The 22422-nt window shown below is 41.7% G+C and overlaps 1 protein-coding gene across 4 annotated transcripts in view; it reads right to left on the bottom strand.

Annotated features, from left to right (window-relative positions):
• Window positions 1-1887: 1887 nt before the first annotated feature.
• The window catches only part of SULT4A1 (sulfotransferase family 4A member 1), a 41542-nt gene continuing 21007 nt past the window's right edge, over window positions 1888-22422 (bottom strand). For 2 of the 4 annotated variants that reach the window (XM_084621965.1, XM_084621963.1), the window contains 6 exons: window positions 18185-18315; window positions 15030-15110; window positions 14794-14920; window positions 11693-11787; window positions 10965-11103; window positions 1888-3623 (listed from right to left, as the gene is read on the bottom strand). In XM_084621965.1, coding sequence (XP_084478091.1) covers window positions 3511-3623; window positions 10965-11103; window positions 11693-11787; window positions 14794-14920; window positions 15030-15110; window positions 18185-18315 — 686 coding nt within the window. In that variant the 3' untranslated portion in view covers window positions 1888-3510. Of the gene's footprint in view, window positions 3624-5699; window positions 5831-10964; window positions 11104-11692; window positions 11788-14793; window positions 14921-15029; window positions 15111-18184; window positions 18316-22422 lie in introns of all 4 variants that reach the window. The other 2 variants (XR_014710647.1, XM_084621964.1) reach the window with 2 other exon arrangements.

Below are 22422 nucleotides of genomic sequence, written 5' to 3'. Positions count from 1 at the left end.
AGTGCACTCCCTGGCCCTGTAAGCCTTTCCTACACAAGGAACATTTTGCCAAATTTCTCACCAGTGCTAATATGCTCTCGGATCCAGGATGTTAGCACTGTTGGGCGCTCTAGTTTAGGCAGGCTGCTGGCAGTTTAAACACCCTATTGATTAAACCTGTTGTGAGCAGGGTTAGATGAAGAGGGCTGGATCCTCAGGTGTGCTGGAGCAGCACAGCCCCTGGCGGCTCTCTGGGGGCTGCCTCAATCCCTGCCAGAAGTTAAAGCTGCCTCAGGGTGGCTCCAAGTTCCATCCGTTTGTCATGGCCCCCTGCGACAGCTGGGAATGGAACCCAGAGCCTTCACCCCTAACCATGAATCCATGCTTGTCGTGCTTTCTCTTCTACTTGAGCCTTCTCTCTTTGAGAACTATATCTGGATGAATCAAGGCCTGTGGGAGTAATACCTAATGCATGTCTGCACATCAAGGGACTGGTTCTATGAAATGTGGAGTGCCTTCAGTTCTCATTGTGTTCAGCACCTCATAGGGCATGGGTCACAAGCACAGTAGCCTCTGTGTGTGTTAACAGCCCATTTTTAATTTCATTGCAATTAACAGTGTGTGCCATCCAGCTCTTCCTCTTGTATTCTGCAGAATCCTGGCATTAAATGGCATCTGAGCTGAGTAATTAGCTACAACAAAACTCATCAAAACTGAGTTCCAATTGCTATTCCATGCTAGTAAAATGTTATTTCAACAGAAAAAGATAAAATTTTAATTATTTAGTGATTGTCAAGAACATTTCATATGAATTTTCTAATGTCCCCTCCTCCTTCCTTCTCTCTGTTCTGTTTTCAGTGATTTTATTATAGTCATCTCAGTAAGGCATTCTCTATGGGGAAAAATTCAGAGGGCCACCACAAGGCCTATGTAATGTACCCATTTGGATCAGGTCTGACCCACAGAAGGACTCTGGGGTGAATCTGTCTCTAACTGTCATGCTGAAGCTGTTCCATGGATATCAATAATTAAATATGCATCGGGCCAGAGAGCTGACAGCTCCAGCCCCTGCTGTCTGTGGTGGTTCAGAGCTCAGGGACCAGTGGCTCGGAGCTCCAGGGCCCCACAGCCCCCAGTGGCTGACAACTCCAGCCCCGCCACCCCAGGGCATGGGGTTGAAGCTGAAAATGTGATGGAGGTCTTGGAAAGTCACTGAATCCATCATCTCCATGACAAAATCTTAACCTTAGCCATTAGGCATGTGCTGCTGCATTTCTTGCAAGAAATGCTTTAGGTGCCTAACTCCAGGAGAGGGTTTGTGGCTGAGAATCCCAAATGGTGACAGGTGCCTCCATCCAGCCCAAACTTAGATGCCTACATCCCTGAGAAGGGTGAAGTTTAGCCCCCACCCCTCTCAGTATTCGCTATTGGCTAGTTCCGGCACAGCTTGCTGGCTTTTGTGTTTCCCATTCTCAGGTGCATGTTTCATCACATGAATTGTACACCTAACTCAGGGCTGTGAATTCCACTATGTGGCAAGGTGCCTTACTGTTAGGCATTGCAACATTGAGCAATGTAATGCCTAAGTCCCTTTGTGGATTTAGCCCCAATTCCTTAAACCAGAGCTTAGGTGAGACTTAGGTGGGCATGAGCCTTGAACTAGCTCTCTGCACAAGGAAGAATTTCAACCAATAAGGGGAGAAAGGGTCATGATGTAGGCAAGAGTAGGTGTAGTCATGAGTGACTCACCTTGTTCCCAGTCCTGAAGGCAAAACTATAACATGCAGGAGCTATTTTGTGTGCGCATCTGGCCTTTTGATACTTGACAAGGACAAAATGAACTCAAAAAGAAGACACTTTTCAGCCTGCATATGTTAATGAAACAAATGACCAAACCTCCATGCATGGAACATGTCTTTATTAAATAGGCAAGCAAGCACAGAAGTATAATGTGTAGTGCTTAATAGTCATACAGTACTAAAAATATAAAAATAGAAATAAAATTTCACTGAAAGCTGTTTCACTCACAAATATACAAGGAAAGGTGCTGTCAAGCCACATCATGCCACACCACTTGCCAATTCCTGCATTGACAGGTTATTTTCCGACAGAAGCAAAATACTAAAATCTGCTAGTCCTTCCTCACAGCTTTTGGTGAGATATACTATAGGGCTAGCAAAACAGGCCTCCTGCAGCTGAGAACCTAAAAATATAGATGTAATTAACTGAAGGATCAAAGGTACAATAATTCTGTAGAATCTCATTGTTATGGTAGCCTGCACCAGGTTAAGTATGTAACTACCCACAGGCAAATCAGGAAAATAAAAAGACTTAGAAAAAATAAACTCGAATCCTGCTTATAAATCAGACTATTAATGGCTGACAGTCAATTACTGCAACTGTATTCTGCATAAATACCATCGCTTGTGTAATACTCCCATCTGCTGGAGCATCCTTAAAATCTCTTCTTCAAGACCTGCTAGTTCATTTATGTATTTGTACCAGCATGTACATCCATCTTCAGCTTATGTCTGAACGGCTGTAAAAGTGCCAAAAATACTAAGTTCCCTCAACATCCCGTGATTTCAGTGAAACTTGAGGGTGCTCACAATCCAACAGAAAGCGCTCGTTAACAAAGAGGATCATTCTCAATGGGTGAAACTCAGACCTGTGCGGAAGACCAGCTCGTATCACAGAAACCTTGGGAGAAACTGACTCCTAATCATAGGCCCAGCACAACCCCTGTGCACCACTTACAACTCACTTACACCCTATGCTGAGGGCTTGACTGAGACTTAAGTGAGTGAACAGGCCCTTGTGATAGCCCGTCCTCTTCACAGGGATGAATTTCATTCACTCTGAATACAGCCACTTCTTATCAGACATAAGAGCATGTGTGCGCGGAGTGACAACCACAGTTATGTTTGTCTTGCAAAGTATGCCAGCGAACGGTATCCACTCAGAAATTATACAAATAATGGAAGTGCGGAAATTAAAGGAAACCCCCATCTTTATCCTTATTAATTTGGGATACGATTGTTTTGTTCTTGACATTCCAACTATAAAAATAAATGTGACAGCTAACCCCTGAGATCATTCTAGCATACAGTTTGGTTTGGCTTTTTACTGATTTCCTTCTGAAATAATTTTTTATTTGGTTTACTGAATTTTATTTAGGTTTCCAGTGAAAAGCTTCTATAAAATACATTAAATAATCAATGTGGGGCTGAAAAAGTGTACATTCTAGTTGCATATATGATACATACCTTATACTTATATAATACATTCCATAACAGCTGAGTATTCTTGTATTATCTATGAAATTCTTGCATGTTGACAAAAGATTAAAATGTTGAAGGATAAACAGCTGTTTAGGATCAAGAATAATAGTGTTTCCTATGGTTTACTTAGATTTTGTTTGTTTTTAAGTCATGTTACACATAATAACTACAGCAGTTTGTCCAGCAGGTAATAAACGAATGCATAAAGCACTTCTAGCTAATATTTGGATATTGTATGCATGCATTTTTTTTATAAATAAAAGTCAAATGTGAGGTCACACTTTCCCATCTTCTGTTTATAAACTAAATCAAATTTCTCATTCATTGACACAGTGAAGATGTCTTTCCATAGCCCAACTCGTCCTGAAATACAGAGAAAGAGCACAAGTCAGACTGGTGACATGACAGAACACTGACTTTTCTAAAATTATGTGTCTGATCAGATGGGGTACCAGGCACCTCCTGTCAACTGCAGATCAACCTCTACTCACTTTTACTTCAATGAGACTTGGGGTGCTTAGCCTCTGCAGGAGGTGTGATTCATTTATACACCCCAATAAATCCCTTTGAAGCCCTCAAAATAGGTGCCACATTCCTTGTGCTGGTCATCTGCACAGGGATGAATTTCATTCCAGAAGCATTCATCCCCTTGAAGGAGTTGGCCCTATATCTTTAAATAATAATAATAGGTACCACATTTGTTTTGAATATTATTACATTAGAACCCCAATTTTAAGAACTAATTGGAGATTGAAGAGTTCATAATTGAACATCTCAAAATTACAGTAGGTCCGGTGCACACATCGCAGTAATGTTCACGGCCTCACTTTCTCTTTGTCCTTTAAACCACTACAAAGGGATTTCCAATGCACTGAAGACAGTGAAATGTGAAAGGATGTTCACTGTTTTTCATCAACACCACTTTTATTACGTGATTTTTTTTTCCCTGTCAGGAAAAATGGTTCTTATAATCGGTAGTTCATAAGATTGGTGTTCATAAAATAGAGGTTCTACTGTAACTTAATTTTGTGGATTTCAGATCTCACTGCAAACGATGGTAGTTTAATTATCCCCTTTTGAATCAGGGATGTATTTACATGGTTGTTGAAACTTCATCACGCATTGGTGGAAGGATACACCCAAAAGAGAATAAAATAACACTAAAGATCACTGAATGCCTTTATTTTATGTTCAGGAGATGTATAAAAGGTGTTTATGATTGTACAAATATAATGAGGCAATTTCTCAAAGATGAGTGAATACCTAAATTATGCCTACAAAAAGGTGCATTCAGGTACTCAGTTTGTGCATATAAACATGAATCGTACATGCATAATGAGTATATGCACATTTTCTGTGGGTACAATTTAGCCATCCATGTTTGAAAATTTGGCTCCTTGTATAAAATATTTTTCCTTTCCTACTGAAACCAACTAATAAAATGACCCGAAAACAACGTCAAAGTTGCCAGTAAAACACTCTGGGCCTCATTCACCACTGTGTCCTTCTGGTTTTATGCCACTTTAACTGAGTCAAAATCAACTGGAGGAACACCATGTTGAAATATTAATTATATAATTATATGTATTATATAATTAATCCACTGCGTTGGGCCTTAGATTAATTCTCCTCTCACTTACAGAGTTTTAAGTAAAGATTAGCTCTATTAAAATCAAGGGCGTTACACTGCTGTAACAGGGAGGAGAGTCAGGACTATGCTATCACAGAACTTAATCACATTAACAAGACCAAAAATAACACACAGAAGACCAGATTATGCATTTGATGCATATGAGAAACTCCTGGTTAATGTAATGAAAGTTGCTCATATATGGTAGCTACATAATTGGGTCCAAGGACATAATTATATGTGAGTGCTGTCAAAAAGTTTGCAATGTGTGTCCCACCAACTGCACAGTGACTTGAAGTTAAATTAGTTATTACACATGACAAGTGTCATTCTGCGAAATAATAATTTTCCCAGTACCCCGGAAGATATAATTAACTACTAGAGGGTTTTTTTAAAAATCCCCAAAGATGAAGGCTTTGAAATTGACTGAAAATGCTTAATCTGACAGTTTTTGACAAATAAATCCTGGTACTGGCTTTCCTGTGTCAAACAGGGTAGTGAGTACTATTAATAAAAAAATTCTTGCAGCCACAAAAGTCAGGTATTGATTTCAGTTGTGCTGTAGCAACAGATATGGGACAAATACAGTACACTGTGCAACATAAAATCATACATTATCCTTTAGGTAATAAAAAAGGATTCTTCCTTTGTCTCAAAAAGAAAATTGAAGAACCTTGTTATTCCTGAATCTCTCTAATGATACCTTAGGTACAAATTACAAGTTTTATAAATGGAATGTACTATAGTGTGTTTTACTAGCATCTGTTTCTCAACCATATAGACTGATAGCTTGTCAAAAAGTTACCCACCTGGTTTATCATTTGAATCATGCAACTGTGTAATTTATGATGTGATATGAAGCAAAAATAAGTAATATAGCTAATCAAAATGCTCTGCTTTCACAGCAGCTCAGGGCTTCTTCAGAGTAAAGATCAATGTGCTAAAAGAAAAGAAATTAAAGAACCAAAATAAAGCAAAATAATAAGGTAAACATAGTTGATAAATTAAAAATATTTGGAACAAATTACAGTAAACCGTGGTTACTCCTGGGGGAATTCTGCAACACACACAGGAGACCTGATGTGGTTACTCTCCTGGCGGGGGGGGGGGGGGGGGGCAGAGGAGGGGGAGGAGGAGGACAGGCGTGTCTAGAGGGTTCCTGGCAGATGCAGTTTCCAGCACGCCTTGAGGGAAGGAGACAACGGCGTGCAGGAAACTTCACACAAGCCTGGGACCGAGAATCAGGCTGTTTCTCCTTCTGGATCCCTGGGCTCTGAAGGGTAGGAGGGTAGGTGTCTGGGCTGGAGGGGGGGAAAGCCTCTGGGCAAGGGGGTGCCCCAAAGCTGGGCTCAGTGGGGGAGGAAGTGCGGGTATCTGGGCTCTGGCAGGGAGGGGGTGCGGTTATCTGGGCTGTAGTACCCTGTGGCTGGGCTCTGGGGGGTAGGGGGTTCAGGTTTATTGGCTGGGGGGGGCCACAGCTGGTCTCTAAGGGGGCAGGGGGTTGGGCTGAGCTGGGGCGGGGTGCAGAGAAACAGGTACTGGGTTATCATAGGGGTTTCTTTAACTCTATTCCTGGGGGAATTTTTGTGTGTGTCTGTATTGTTACAGACATACTTACTGGCAGGTATTTTGAAATAAATTACCAAAATAATAGAAACTGGCATGATTATGCAGTGTTATTTTGACAAATAAAATTTGCAGAATTTTAAAATATTGTGCACAGAATTTTTATTTTTTGGTGCAGAATTCCCCCAGGAGCATGTGATGTTATTGCTACCATGCTAGATCACATAAATGAACAGAGGACAAAACTGCCATTAATGAAGTTGCATTTTGAAGGAACAAAACATTACAAAAGCCAAAAACAGCAATCAAAATGAATTCAAAATAAGGAATTTCAATAAAAAGCAGACAGCAAATAAATGAACAGGTATTTAGTTGACTACTGTAGCTCCCTCCTCTACCACAAAATAAGAACTTATGTACAGTACCTAGCATAAATGGGTACTGATCCCTGACTGGGGCTTCTAGGCTGTAATGTAAAGCAATAGATAATAATAACAGCAACAGAGTAGGAACACAAAAGACAGACCATCACCCTACACCTGTTCTGGATGCCATGCAGACAGGCTGGTTTACAGAGAAGCTACTGTGCCTTCCAACTGAGGAGTGCCAGGTCGTGGTGTTCTCACCACAGCCCGTCTCTCTTTCCTCACAACTGCCATTCAAAAGGCCAGCAAAATCACTCTCCATAAGAGCTAGTCAGGGAGTGAAGAAGCAGCAGCACCAATGCCATGGACCCATCCCTTGCCCCTGCTGAGCAGTTGAGCCATCGATTGGGATTAAAAGGAAGGTACAGCTGCCTTTGTCTCTCTCTCCCCTCCCCCCCGGGAAAACTGAATGGCCAGGCCAAATTCTAACTTAACTATCCTATTGTACTAAAAGACAGTACAGGAACTGGCAGAGGAATTGATGGTACCTCCGCTGTGTTTTCCCTCCAGGAGAGAGGTCACAGCTGTAAATCCCAAGCGGAAGTTAGGCTCCTAACTCCCTTTGAGGAGCAGGGTTTAGACCACACCCTTCTTTTGCCATTTCCTATTGGCTAGTTTAGGTGGCTCCTCACAATACGCTGGCTTTTGTGACTCCCATTCTTAGGCACCTAACAGTCCCCATGCACTGTATAGGGAGCCTGTGTGCCTATGTCAGGGATAAGGATTGCATTAGGTGGCAGGGTGACTAAAGTAAGGCATAGCAATGCTAAGCCGAAGTCTCTTTCGTGGATCTAGCCCTGTGTATTTTTTGCAGTGAGACAAAGACAGAAACTGGGAGTGAGGGGGTGGGGGGAGTCCTTTAACTCGACCTGCTAACTCATGTGAAAACTACGAACTGCTTTGTTTTCACTAGGATTTTACCTTGTTACTTAACTTGAGCTAAGAATGCCCCTTTTTTGCCAGTGAACACACAGTCTATGAGGTTAGTGAAAATTATTATTATACCTGTTTTCAGATAGGTGAACGGAGGCACACAAAGGCTCAAACTCACTGAGCAAGTTAAATACAAAGTAGGGAATGGATCTCAGGAACTCTGATTCCCAGTCTGCTACTCAAATAACTGCACTGCCTCTCTAAAGTATATAGGGTGTCTTTCCATGCCAGGCTTGCAGAGTAACAGATTTTTCAGATGAAAATAAGGAGCTGCCTTATGAAGATTGATCACGTGCTAATGTCATGCTAATATTCAAAAAAGGCCAGTGGGATGATCTAGGTGATTGTAGTTAGCCTGATGTCAGTCCTGAGCAAAATCATGGAAAAAGCTGATACAGGATTCAGTCAATACAGAACTAAAGGAGGGGAATTAATGCCAGTCAGCATGAATTTATGGAAAACAGATCCTGTCAGACAAGCCTGTTTTCATTCTATGATGAGACTACATGTTTGGTTGATAAAGGTAACCATGTAGATGTAATATACTTACACTTTTGTAAGGCATTTGACTTAGTATGACACAACATTCTGGTAAAAAAAATAGCACTATGCACTATCCGGAGAGCGTACAAGAAATGGACTAAGAACAGGCTAACTGACAGAGCTCAAAAAGTCATTGTCAATGGCAAACCATTATTGAATAGGGATGCTTCTAGTGAGATTCTGCAGGGATCATACTAAGCCCAATGCTGTTCAGTATTTTTATCAATGATTGGGAAGTAAAAATATAATCACTGCTTATAAAAATTGTGGCTGATACAAAGATTGCAGAGTGGTAAATAATGATGAGGACAGATAATTGTACAGAGTAATCTGTATCACTTGGTAACCTGGGCCCATTCAAACAAAATGCAAGATCAAACATCCAGGAACAAGGAATGCAGGCCGTACCTACAGAATGGAGATCGGTATCCTGGGAAGCAGCAACTCTGAAAAGTATTTAGGAGTCATAATGGATAAATACCGTGAGTTCCCCGTGTGCTGTTGTGGCAAAAAGGGCTAATGCTATCCTTGGATGTATAAACAGGGGAGTGGTGAGTAGGAGTAAGAAGGTGAGACCAATATTGGGATCCTGTTTACAGTTCTGGTGTCCATGTTTTTACAAGGATGTTGAAAGATTGTAAAGGGTGAAGAAAGCGCCACAAAAGTGGTTTGAGGGCTGGAGAAAATACTTACAGAGATTTAAAGAACTCAATCTCTTTAGCTTCTCAAAAAGAAGATTGAAAGGTAAATTGATTTGTGTGTGTAAGAACTGTCACAGGGAGAAAACACCAGGTACTACAGAGCAGTTTAATCTAGCACAGTGGTCTCCAACCTTTTTATGCTCAAGATCACTTTTTGAATCTAAGGGCAATCGAGGATTTACCCTGCCCCTTCCCCAAAGCCCCACCCTGCTCACTCTGTCAGCAGCAGGTATGGGGTGCTGGCTCTGGGAGGGGGCTCTGGGCTGGGGCAGAGTGTTGGGGTTCAGGAGGGGGTATAGGGTGCTTGCTCTGGGAGGGGAGTCAGGGCTGGGCCTTGGGGTGCAGGAGGAGATTCAGGGTGCAGAAGGAGGTATGGGGTGCTGGCTCTGGGAGGGGGCTCAGGCCTGGGAGTTGGAGTGCAGGAGGGGGCTTGGGGTCCTGGCTCTGGAAAGGGGCGCAGGGTGGGGCTTGGGGTGCGGGAGGGGGTTCAGGCTGCAGGAGGAGGTATGGGGTGCTGGCTTTGGGAGGGGGCTGGGGTGCGGCCTCACACTGGGCAGCACTTACCTCTGGCAGCTCCCGGTCGATGGCGGGTGCAGCGAGGCTAAGGCAGCCCCACACTGCTCCAGGAAGGGGCCAACGCACCCCTGCAGCCCCTGGGGGAGGCATGTGGCTCCACACACTACCTCTCCCTGCGAGCACCGCTCCCGCAGCTCTCCTGGCCAATGGGAGCTGCGGGCGTGGTGCCTGCAGGCAGGAGCAGCACAAGGAGGGAGAGCCCTGCCCTCCCCCGGGGGCTGCGGGACTGCACTGGCTGCTTCCGGGAGTGGCATGAAGCTGGGGTAGGCAGGGAGTCTGCCTTAGCGGCAGCCACACTGTGCCACCGGAGATCACGATCGACTGGGAGACCCTCTAGGATCGACCAGTCGATCGCCATCAACCGGTTGGTGACCACTGATCTAGCAGATAAAGTTATAACAAGAACCGAGGGTTGGAAGCTGAAGCCTGGCAAATTCAAGAGTCCAAGGGTAGGCAACCCGTGGCACGCGTGCCAAAGGTGGCACGCAAGCTGATTTTCAGTGGCACTCACACTGCCCGGGTCCTGGCCACCGGTCCGGGGGGCTCTGCATTTTAATTTTATTTTAAATGAAGCTTCTTAAACATTTTAAAAAACTTATTTACTTTACATACAACAATAGTTTAGTTATATATTATAGACTTATAGAAAGAGACCTTCTAAAAACGTTAAAATGTATTACTGGCATGCAAAACCTTAAATTAGAGTGAATAATTGAAGACCCAGCACACCACTTCTGAAAGGTTGCCGACCCCTGCTTTAGTCAAACACTAGTTATTGGGCTCAATGCAGCAGTAACTGAGTGAAATTCTATGGCCTGTGTTATACCAGAGGTCAGACTAGATGATCTAATCTAATGGTCCCTTCTGGCCTTAAAATGTAGTGGTTATCTTTGCTGATGCTAGATATTCATCTTCTTCTTACAACCAGGTTGTTTTGGTTGTTGGGTTTTTTTTCAATCAAATACCTCTTTTAGGGCCAAATTTATCACTTATATAAGCAGAGACAACACATTTAAAGTCAGTGGTGTTGCACCCACTTGCACCAATGCTGAAGTTGGCCCAATACCGTTAAAATATTTGTAAATATGCAATGTTCATCCTGGATGTTTTTATTTTCTTTTAAATCACATTCACTCCTTCTTTGTCCCAATACTAAACAGTCAAAGTTCCTATCAGACTAATGATAATTTTCCCTCTGATGTTTCAATAACATTTTAGTGTAGATTGAATTTAAGACAATAATTTGCTAACACATCCTGTACGTTATCAATCCATCACTTATCCTTTTGCGACACCCACTTGAAGAAGTTGCTGTGTATATGACACATACCCCTGCCAACTGGAAGGGCTTCTGCATTACAGCACTGATCAATGAGTTGGTGGCAATGTTCCACCATGGATTCCAGCTGTGCTTTGTCATAAGAAACTCCCAAGAATCTCACCAACTGCTCAACCATTGTTGCAAGGTCCTGTAAGAAAATATTTAAAAACAAGTAAAAGTCAATAGACTTCAAGATTAAATATACGAATGCAAAAAATGTGTTGAAGTGGAGTTAAGGCTGCAACCGCAAAATAGCATCCTGTGCGGCTTGTTTGCCCTTCCTGAGTGTGAAAGTTGAATCCCCCAGACTCAAATGTTGGAAAACCAGCAAATGCCAGGGGAAGAAACATAGATGCCTAGGAAACCTGAGGTGCCTGCAAGGCCTGGTGTGAGTTTTGTGGATCGAAATGGAGCCCAAACTGAGACTTTGGTGCCTAAACCCGTGACTTAGATATCTACATCTGGTATTTAAGCGCATAAGTAGCTTTGTGGATCTGGCCTTAAATCCTTATTAAGGCTCTTAAATAAATTACCTGATTTTCAAAAAGTGCTGAGAAACTTCACAGCTTACATGAAAGTCGGTGGACGCTGCTGGTGATCAATGGTTTGAAAAATTAGGCCACACGTTTGGGAGTTCAAGTATGGACTCAGGAGTCTGACTTTAGACTCCCAATTTGATGAATCTAAGTCACGATCAATATCAGGCAATAGAAAATTCTTTATAATATCTGGTTTACCTTGTGCATATCTTCATACTTGAGGAAAAGAACATTGGAGTCCGTGTGATGTTCCCAGAATTCTTGCACATGCTCAAACCATGAACCATATCCTACTGCAGAGACAGAGAACATTATAACTGACGAGGAATATGATCAATATTCTTATGAGTCCCTCTTGAACAGGAACTGAGGAAAATAAGTACCTTTGAATGGCTGAAGCACTTTATACTTCCAAGGGAATTTTGTTTGTTTCTGCACTGTTTCTATTCCTAATAAGGAACATCACTGAAATAGAGCATAGTCTCCGTCAGTGTTGATGAGATCTTAACACCTTCACAGAGAGCTGATTTGCCCTAAAGGCATGTTATTATGGCTCTGCATTCAATGCAAAAGGCCACCGTGTTGCATGATGAGCACTCTTTTGAGATCAAGAATACTGATGCATTGCTCATGAGTAGAAAGGGAGCCAGCAGAAAAAATGTGCCTGCAGATTCCCAATCACTATGCATATTACTGAATGGGAATGAGAGGACATTCCTGCAGTTTACATGTCACACTGCAGTCCACTTTCCTTTCGCTTGGCTACACTCTGCAGAACATAGCTTCGAGGGAGAGTAGTGTAGATGGTCTTAGAAACCATTATCCACATTTGATAAAAGATTCCTCCTCACTGCATTCCTATGTGCAATGCAATTTCTAGGGTCAACATTTTCTTTCTTACTTAAGAAAGTAGTGAGGAAATGGCCCTATACATCCAAATGTTGTTCTGGAAACAAAAGTGAAAATCAAAAATAAAAATCTATAACCAGGAAATTCTACATACAGTTAAATCTTTCCCCTCCCCAGTGCCCCAAAATCTAAATTTACTGTCTTGTTTCTGTTGCTTTTAAATTGTCTAGGAGCACTTCTGCTCATCCAAAAGAATATCAGTACTTAGGCCCAGAACTTTATCTCACTTACACTGGTGTAAATCCAGAATACATCCATTGACTTCAGTCAATGTACACCAATGTAATAAAGATCAGACACTGGTCCCTACAATCTGAGAAAAAAATGTCTTTTGCTGCAAATTTTATCAGAAGAAAATATATTTGGGTACACCATCCAGACAAAAATACATTCTGAAAATTTGTTAATTTATCTGTTTGTCATCTATCATAATTTCTAATGAGTATTTCAAATCATCAAGAAGTAGGATTTGTGTAAAACAGGTGAACATTTTTCCACTTTTTGCACAAAACGTCTTGTCATCTGACTATGCGCAATTTTCTTTTCAAATTATGTTTTTCCATGAATTCAACAAAGTAGCTATACAAAATAAGAAAATATACCACTTCTGAACTTCGCATTTTTAATTTAATAATGGGCTCATTTTTACTTCACAAAGGGGCCTGTTTTCATGTGAAAATTCACAAAACACAGGTCATTTTCCAGCAAAACACACCCATTTTCAATGTATATAACAGTATGTGAAAAATTGGCATTTTGAGCTCTTTCTGTTGTTATGACTATTTCACACGCCTCTAAATATGTGTTTATATTAGGTCTACAAATTGGTGAAGCAAAAAATGTCACACAGGATAGCTCAATACCGGCTGCTCCTAACCCAAGCCGGGTGGATTTGATGGTACAGAGCAGCAAGCATTTAAGACAGTGTTGACAGGTTACCATTATCTTATATGAGGAAAGCCTCTCAAATCTTCAGGGGATGATGCTACAGAATGAGGCGGTTCTCTGACTTCATCCCCATGCCCTGAAACTAAAGAGCCACCATGAAGAGAAGGTGTGCGGAGGGGTTTCTACAGGGCCAGGATGGGAGAGGGATGGAGGGAGAATGATGTCATGTTGGCTCAGTCCTCTTCCTCCAGAAAAACTTTGGCCAAAGGAGCAGGTTTTCTTCTCCTTTCATTCCCTTCCAGGGGAAAAAACTGAGGGCATGACATGGTCCTTAGTTAAATGTATTACACTATAAAAGGCCCCATTTGCACAGTTATAGGAACATAGAAAGTGTTATAATGTTTTACTGACTCTGTGATGTTGGGTTAAATCACATACCTGGGGCAAGATAACTGAACTAGCTTGAGTTTAAAGCACTCAGGGCTTGTCTACACTGGCAATTTACAGCGCTGCAACTTTCTCATTATGGGGTGTGAAAAAACATCCCCCCTGAGCGCAGCAAGTTTCAGCGCTGAAAAGCGCCAGTGTAGACAGTGCCCCAGCGCTGGGAGCTGCGCACCTCATGGAGGTGGTTTTTTTAGAGCGCTGGGAGAGCTCTCTCCCAGCACTCTGGCATGACCACACAAGCCACGTTAAAGTGCCACTGTGGCAGCACTTTAGCGATGCCAGTGTAGACTAGCCCTAACTGCCTGGAGCTAGAGATTTTTGTGTGTGGATGGGAGTCAGGTTTGGGGCAATACTCAAGTCATACTTTGAGCTAACAATGCAGTATAGACAAGCCCATAGAAACTGCCATTGTGAAACAAGCCAATAGTCCATCTTGTCTGGGTATATTGTTTCCTACAGTGGCCAGAACCAGATATTTCAGAGGAAGGCATAAAACCTCCATAATACCCTTAATTTTACGATAGCACAATGTAGCTACGGTGTGCTCCACTGCAGATAGGCTGAAGGGTATTCCCACATAGTGCCTGATCCCTTCTTCTTGACTATGACAAAAACTTTCACCCTTAGCTTGGTCCAATCCTGTGAGGAGCAGAGTGACTCCCAAGAGGTGATGAGTGCCATCAACATCCACTGAAATCAACAGGAGCTGAGGATGCTTGGTAATTCCCACAAGGCACCTGGCACATTGCAGGATTAGGCCTTGATTGACCTCACTGAGAGTTTTGCCTGAGTAAGCTGCTGCAAGACTGAATCCATAGTGCCCAATACTGCAGTCTGTGCAATTGTTTAGATAACATGATGACAGTTTGCATCTACATGGAGAAATTCTACAGTCTGAATCCATCCATTAAAAATCAGTTGGCAGTGCCCATGAAACAACTAAAATATCACCAGAAATATAATCATATACCAGTATTATAATAATAATATATAGAATGCAGAGGTAAAAATAAATGGATAATAGATTGCATCATGCACAGAGAAAAGTTCCTTACACTTGTCATTCATAAACCTTCGACAGAATTCTTGAAATGTTCCTCTGTAGCTCATGGTTCTTAGGGAGCGGTGAAACTGGTAATAGGACACTACCAGGTCTTTGGGGTTGCGAGCCATGTATATTACCTACGAAAGTGAAAACAATTCATGTTATTAAAAGCATATTTCCTTCACTTCACAAACCATGCAAGCACCAGTGGGTGGTACAGCTAATCAAACACCAATTCATTTTTACCTTGGAATCACCATTATGGAGGTCTGAAGGCAAAAACCGATATGGTAGGTGGCTTTTTATGAGGCGAGGAGATGTGAGCTCCTAAAAGAAAATGGAAGCAGAAAACATTTCTCACTGCAGATAAGTTGGCTGGCATTTCTTTCTAAATTGTCAAATGTAAAGTATCCTTACTGCACTGCTTTACATTGACAAACTCACTGCTCAAACTAACGAGGATTCGGGGCGAAGAATTTAATTATGGTTTTCCATTTGTTTCCAAACGTCAAAAGTTAAGATAATGAGACTTTGCAGCAATTGGTCATTTCCAAATCTCTTACCTTCTTTTTACCAACGGATTTTTCACGATGAGGAGTGGGATTTTCTGAAGCATTTTGGGTCTGGCTAATTCTGCTGCCATTTAAGTTAATATCAATGAGAGCAGAGTTAGCTGGACATGGAGCACTTTTGCAAATCCCACCCTAAATTTCTTCACCAACATTTTTCTTTATTTCACTCATGCACTTTAAAGTACATTCAGAATTAGGCCCAGGCAAAGCACTCAATCAAATGATTTATCAGTGTTGGGTCAATATTTTAAAAACAGAACTTTTTAAACTTTGAGACAGTTACTGTATTGTTACTTGAATAAGCTACTGGCAGTTAAAATCATAGGGATTTATATTTATAGAGGTGTTACCTGCAATGTAGCTCTCTGTATGCAATCTAACACTAAGCTCATTCACTATTATTATTTGTATTGTGGTAGCTCCTAGGAACCCTGTTCATGGACCAAGACCCCATTTTGCTAGGTGCTGTACAAACATAACAAAAAGATGGTCCCTGCCCTAAAGAGCTTACATTCTAAGGCCACATCTACACCACAGGTGCTAATGGTGTAGCTACAGCACCAGCTATGCCACTGTAACCCCACAGTGCAGACTGAGACTACAGTGATAGAAGGGGGTTTCCCTAATGGTGTAGGAACTCCACCTCCCTGAGTGATGGTAGCTAGGTTGACAGAAGCATTCTTCCATTGACCTAGCTGCATCTACACTGAGGGTTAGATCAGCATAGCTACTGCATTGAGTGGATTGAATTTTTCACACCCTTGAGCACCACAACTATGTTAACCTAAGTTTTAAGCGTAGACCCCTAGACTTTAAGGTCAGAAGGGACCATCATGATTGTGTAGTCTGACCTTCTGCACATTACAGGCCACAGAACCTTGCCTACCCACTCCTGCAATAGACCCATAAGCTCTGACTGAGTTACTGAAGTCCTCAAATCACGATTTAAAGACTTCAAGTTACAGAGAATCTGCCATTTACACTAGTTTAAACCTGCAAGAGACCCGTGCCCCACGCTGCAGAGGAATGTGAACACCCCCCTCTCCCTGGCGAGAGACTCTGCTAATCTGAGCTGGGGGAAAAATCCTTCCCAACCTCAAATATGGTGATCAGTTAGATCATGAGCATTTGGGCAAGCCCCATTAGCCAGACACCTGGGAAAGAATCCCCTGTAGTAACTCAGAGCCCTCACCAGCTTCTGTCCCATCACCAACGGTTGGAGATAGTTGCAGATTGGCTACATGCTGTTGTAGACAGTCCCATCATACCATCCCTTCCATAAAATTTATCATGCTCAGTCTTGAAGCCAGTTAGGCTTTTTGTTTCCCTTGGAAAGCTGTTCCAGAACTTTACTCCTTTGATAGTGAGAAACCTTAATCTAATTTCAAGTCTAAACTTGCTGATGGCCAGTTTATATCCATTTGTTCTTGTGTCCACATTGGCACTTAACTTAAATAACTCCTCTCCCTCCCTGGTATTTATCCCTCTGATGTATTTATAGAGAGCAATTGTATCTCCCCCCAACCTTCTTTTGGTTAGGCTAAACAAGCCAAGCTCTTTGATTCTCCTCTCAGAAGGTATATTTTCCATTTCTCTGATCATCCTTCTCTGCACCTGTTCCAGTTTGAATTAATCTTTCTTAAACATGGGAGACCAGAATTTCAGTCAGTATTCCAGATGAGTCTGAACATATTGGCAATAACACTTCCCTATCTCTACTGGAAATATCTCACCTGATGCATCCTAGAACTGCATTAACCTTTTTCACGGCCAAATCACATTGGCAGCTCATAGTTATCCTGCAATCAACCAATACACTCAGGTCTTTCTCCTTCTCTGCTGCTTCCAAGTGAGAAGTCCCCAGTTTACAACAAAAATTCTTTTTGTTAGTCACTAAGTGCATGACCTTGCACTTTGCACTATTAAGTTTCATCCTATTTCTATTACTCCAGTTTTCAAGGTAGTACAAATCTTCTTTTATGATATTCCTGGCCTCCTCTGTATTGGCAATATCTCCCAGCTTCGTATTGCCCAACATCCGCAAATTCTATTAGCACATTCCCACTTTTTGCGCCAAGGTCATCAATAAAAACGTTAAATAAGATTGGTCCCAAGACTGATCTCTGAGGAACTAGTAACCTACCCCAGCCTGATAGTTCATCTTTCAGTATGACCTGTTGTAGTCTTCTCTTTAACCAGTTCCTTATCTACCTTTCAATTCCCAAATTAATTCCCATCTTCTCCAATCTAACTAATAATTTCCATGTGGAACTGTATCAAATTCCTTACTGAAATCCAGGTATGTTAGGTCTACTGCATTTCCTTTGTCTAACAGACCAACCCCAAGTCACTAGTCCTCATAACCACTTCTCAAAGGTGCAGATGGCATTTCGTGCAAAATATTCTGTACTCCCCAAACCACCGTAGAGACATCCAGGTGTTTGTCTCTCACCCACTCCTGGCAGAAACTTTTATGCAGATCCAGCAAGGGGAAGGAGAAGCTAGGGAACAAACCAGAGCTACCTGATTTGAGTCACCTTTACTTACATAAGCAAAGGGAAGAACTGGGCCTTTTATATTCAGGGCACCCGCATCAAAGGCATTTACGTCACCAAGTAACATATTTAAAAACATAACGAAGTACAGTAAAACATTACAATAAAATATTTTTAAAAATAATAAACCAATAAAATTCTGAATCATTAAAATAAATTGAGCAGGTCAAGTGACAAAAAGGACAAAAAAATGGGATGGGAGGGAATGGTAATAAATATGGGGATAAGAAAAAGCACCTGAATGTGGAAAGACTTTCAGTGAAGTCAACTGTACCTTGATGATGTCCAGACCAGGCTGAGGATACTCTAGCACTGGAAGCTGTTCATCTATATTCATTAATCCAATCTCATCAGGGTCAGCTCCCTGACTCACTAGATATACCACTTCCTGTAGCAAGCCTGTGCCTCCAAAGATAAACCAAACAACAAAAGAGAAGATATTGTATTATAATCCTTATTTAAACAGAAACACCTGAAAGCAAAGACCTAAACATACAAATAATAATAACTATGTCCTTGAAAGTTTTCTGAAAACTAATATCTAGAGCTACTGTAAGTGCTAATGATATTGGATCTATCCCTCCAGCTGTGTTTTAAACATAAGATCTTCTTCCCTGTAAAATGTCCAAGTTATTTCCTTGAGTAGTTTAAATGTAAATATTTAAATATAAATAGAGTTTCCCAGCATCTTTAATCTCATAACATTTTACCCACATTAGTGAAAATTCACAGCATAAATGTGAGGTAGGTAAATATTATATCCATTTTAGAGATGAAGAATTGAGGTACACAGAGATTGTCCAGGGTCACACATCAGTAATGGGAACAGACACCCTTTCCAGTTCTAAATATTAGGTAACACTACCACTTTGTATGCACACTGCGGTCTTATGTAGAGTAGAGTTTTTGATCTTGTTGTAACTTGAGAATTTACTGATTCTCAGTTAACTCATATTAACTATACAGGAACAACTTGTTCCTGGACAGAAAGGTTTGTTGCTGGTGGTGGTTCACCCTCGTCAATTAATTTGAGTACAATAGGACCAAAAACTCTAATCTAGACAAGGGTTGAAAGCATTGGCCCTTCCTCTTGCAGAGAAGACTCTCTCTGACGTTAGAACTGAAATGGTGGCTGGAAAGGTGCAAAATTGGACGCCCTTAAACCTTATCTTCTGGTTGGCAATCAGTGCAATGTTCTATCAAATGGAATGGAACAGGTCATTTTCAACATATCAGGAAACTTAGTGAATTCTCAATTAGGATTTCTTAATCCCAAATGAGGTGAAAAAAAAATCTCAACCCCACCACTGCTGCACTTTAAGAGGTTGTTCAGTAAATGCGTGAGTGCAGCTGGTATGAAATCACAGCCTGGGAGGCACATTTCTGGGAGTTGCTTTCCAGAGTGAGCCCTGTAAATGTTAAGACTGATGAGACCCATTTCACCGATTTACCTGCCAGCTGAGTACAGGGTAATTAGAATGACTCGGAAGAAGTTCCTTTATATTATAACACCTCTGTCAGTGACCCGACTTGTGCTCCATTTACAACATCCCTTCAAACTCTTCACTCCGCTCCGCATTCTAAAGTGCAGCAGGTATTTTTATACATTAAAATTAATGTACATACGGCACTTCGTTATTAGTCCTTGTTACTCCGTGAGCACCTCACTTTTCCTCATTAAACATTTCGGACACAAGACATCCTGATCTTCTGTAATTTATTTCTGCTTTCTAAATTCCACTTGCAAAGAAAGATGCTGTTACAGCAACCTCAGTCCATAAGGAGAAAATGTATACCTGTTCAGGGATCAACATTAGCACTGGAGCTTTGTATACGACTGTCATCTCCAGCTCAGCTGCTCTCCATACAAACAAGAAGTCACATTCATAGTACTCAGGTGTGTTTGGATTGGTGGCGTTAGTGGCAGGGACGGATGGAAGCTTGAACTCTGCTGCAGGCTCCCTGTTGACCTTGTGGTTAGCCAATCAGATAACTAAGGAGAGATAACTCCCATATGGTACCCTCTGTGGCTGCTGGTGAAGAGCCACTCCTGAAGGAGCCAGACTGCTAGGGGAGAAGATGACCAGCAAGCCACTCTGCCACCATGGCACTCTCAAGTTCTACATAGATCTTGCACCATCCACTGGTGTGGGAGGTTATGCTTCCTGCCTCTTCCCTGATGGGGTGGGTCAGCAAGCCACACTCTCCCATGGAACAATGAAAAGGGAAATCTGAATTTTAAAAAAATCAGTGTTTTCTGCCCCATATATTATATGGGTTTTTTCCCCCCACATAGGAGAAAATATGCTCTTAGCAACTCACATGTCCTCAAATTGTCTGCTAGGCATCTGCAAGAAATGTATCGGAAGTAGTTAGCTGTTTAGAAAGATTATTCTGGATACCACAGGGAGGGAAGTCTGGTGATTGTGTGCAGTGCAGACACTCAACAGTGCTTAGGCTTGCACATAAAAGTGAGAGGGTGGATCAAATTGGTGAATTTCAATAATAATAATCAGCACTTCTGCAGTGCTATACAACTTCACACCACCCTTCACACACCAGCTGTCCTCATGACATACCTATCCCTGTCTTACAGATGAAAAAATGGAGACAGAGAGGTCAAGTAGTTTGCCTCCAGCTAAGCATAGAACTCAGAAGTCCCTGGCCCCCAGGCTTACATTCAGGACATTGAACCATGCTTCTTCCTGTCATGAACATTCTGCTGTTTTTCATCTTACCTTTCCAGGTGCTGGGCTTGAGTCTCATTCACACCAACACTCATTTACACTGCTCTCGTCTTTCAGGACCTCAGGGTTAATGAGAATTAGGTCCCTTTTATTTAAGGGAAAACTTGCTGCTAACTCTGAGGTCTTCCTCTTCCTTGGCCCTAATCCAGCACTACCTCTCCTCACACCCAAAACCCTCATGCATTTATACATGCTTTATTCTATGTTTGGTGTGGTTGTCTGTGGGGTTAAAAAAAATATTAAGGGCAATTACCTCAATAAAAATATTTATTTAAAAACAAAAACATCCGTACATTTTTATAATTTATTGTTAAACAAAACCTAAAATGATGGATTTAAACAAAGTCGACAGCGCACCTTTAAATACAATAGAACCTCAGAGTTACGAACACTTTGGGAATGGAGGCTGTTTCTAATTCTGAAATGTTTGGTTTCAGAGTAACAGCCGTGTTAGAGCTCACGAAAGCTCATGCTCAAATAAATTGGTTAGTCTCTAAGGTGCCACAAGTACTCCTTTTCTTTCTGAAATGTTTATAACTCTGAACAAAACATTATGGCCGTTCTTTCAAAAGTTTACAACTGAACACTGACTTAATACAGCTTTGAAACTTTACTATGAAGAAGAAAAATGCTGCTTTCCCTTTATTATTTTAGTAGTTTACATTTAATACAGTAGTGTACTGTATTCCCGCCCCCCCCCATTTTTTTTTTTTTTTGGTCTCTTCTGCTGCCTGATTGTGTATTTCTGGTTCCAAATGAGGTGTGTGGTTGACTGGTCAGTTTGTAACTCTGAGGTTTTAATATACTTTTAGTATAGAATTTAGGGTTTAATCAGCTGTGTGTGCAGATGTATGAGGAGAATCATCTGATCTAGGAGGAGTTAGAGTAATAATCTGCTGGAGTTCCAGAAAGTAACAGTGGAACCTGGGATTTTCAAAGGAGACTAAGGGAATTAGGTAAATGGGTCCCATTGAATTTCAGTTTCCTTTGACAATCCCAGTCTATAAGAAAACTCAGCTGGATCTTTTGGTAGAGGGGCCAGATCTTTGGCTATGGGCAAGGAGCATCCAATGAGATTTTTTTAGGGAGGAGGAGGTGAGCTGGAGGGGGGGAAAGCAATTGCAAAGATGATACAAAGCTCACCTTTGCACTATGTAGTCCTGAGCCCCTGCTGCATGGAGGGCCAATCCTCTGCCATAAATTAGAGCAACTTGAGTATTACTCACATCCTTCCATCGGTGCAACTGAAGGACAGAGGCAGTTGCAAAGCTAACGTGCACGCACAACAGAGCTTTACTTAGGTGCAACTGGAAGGACCTCGTGCATCTTTTGGGTTATACAACATCTTCTATGCAAAATGCTTCCCTGTAACATTTTTTTGTGTTTCACTCATGGTGTTGCACAGAAAGAAAATACTCAGTGACAGAAGGGATTAGGCTCTTAACCTTTGGGAATGAGACACTAGATGCACCAAACATTAGTACCCGCTCCATCCATCCTTCCCCCATCCAGCAAAGACTGTCAGCCCTCTCAGCTGCAAGATCATATGCCACAATGGACTCACACTGCATTTATATTTATTCAACACCAATTAAATCAAAGCTAACAGAGTCAGCCAGCATCTGGGGTATTGAAGCAAACTGTGTTCTTTAAATAGCTCCCACTGACCATCTTTCTTTAGTGTCAATGTACATTCCAAGGGAAAAGATGCCACAGCCGGGAACTGTGATTTTCTGGGAGGCTCATACAAATTATATTGGAACCT

Source organism: Lepidochelys olivacea, assembly GCF_965140295.1.
Source record: "Lepidochelys olivacea isolate rLepOli2 genome assembly, chromosome: 1".
NCBI classification, from domain to species: domain Eukaryota; kingdom Metazoa; phylum Chordata; order Testudines; family Cheloniidae; genus Lepidochelys; species Lepidochelys olivacea.
Note: the sequence above shows the minus strand (reverse complement) of the source record. Positions and strands in the feature narration are given on the sequence as shown.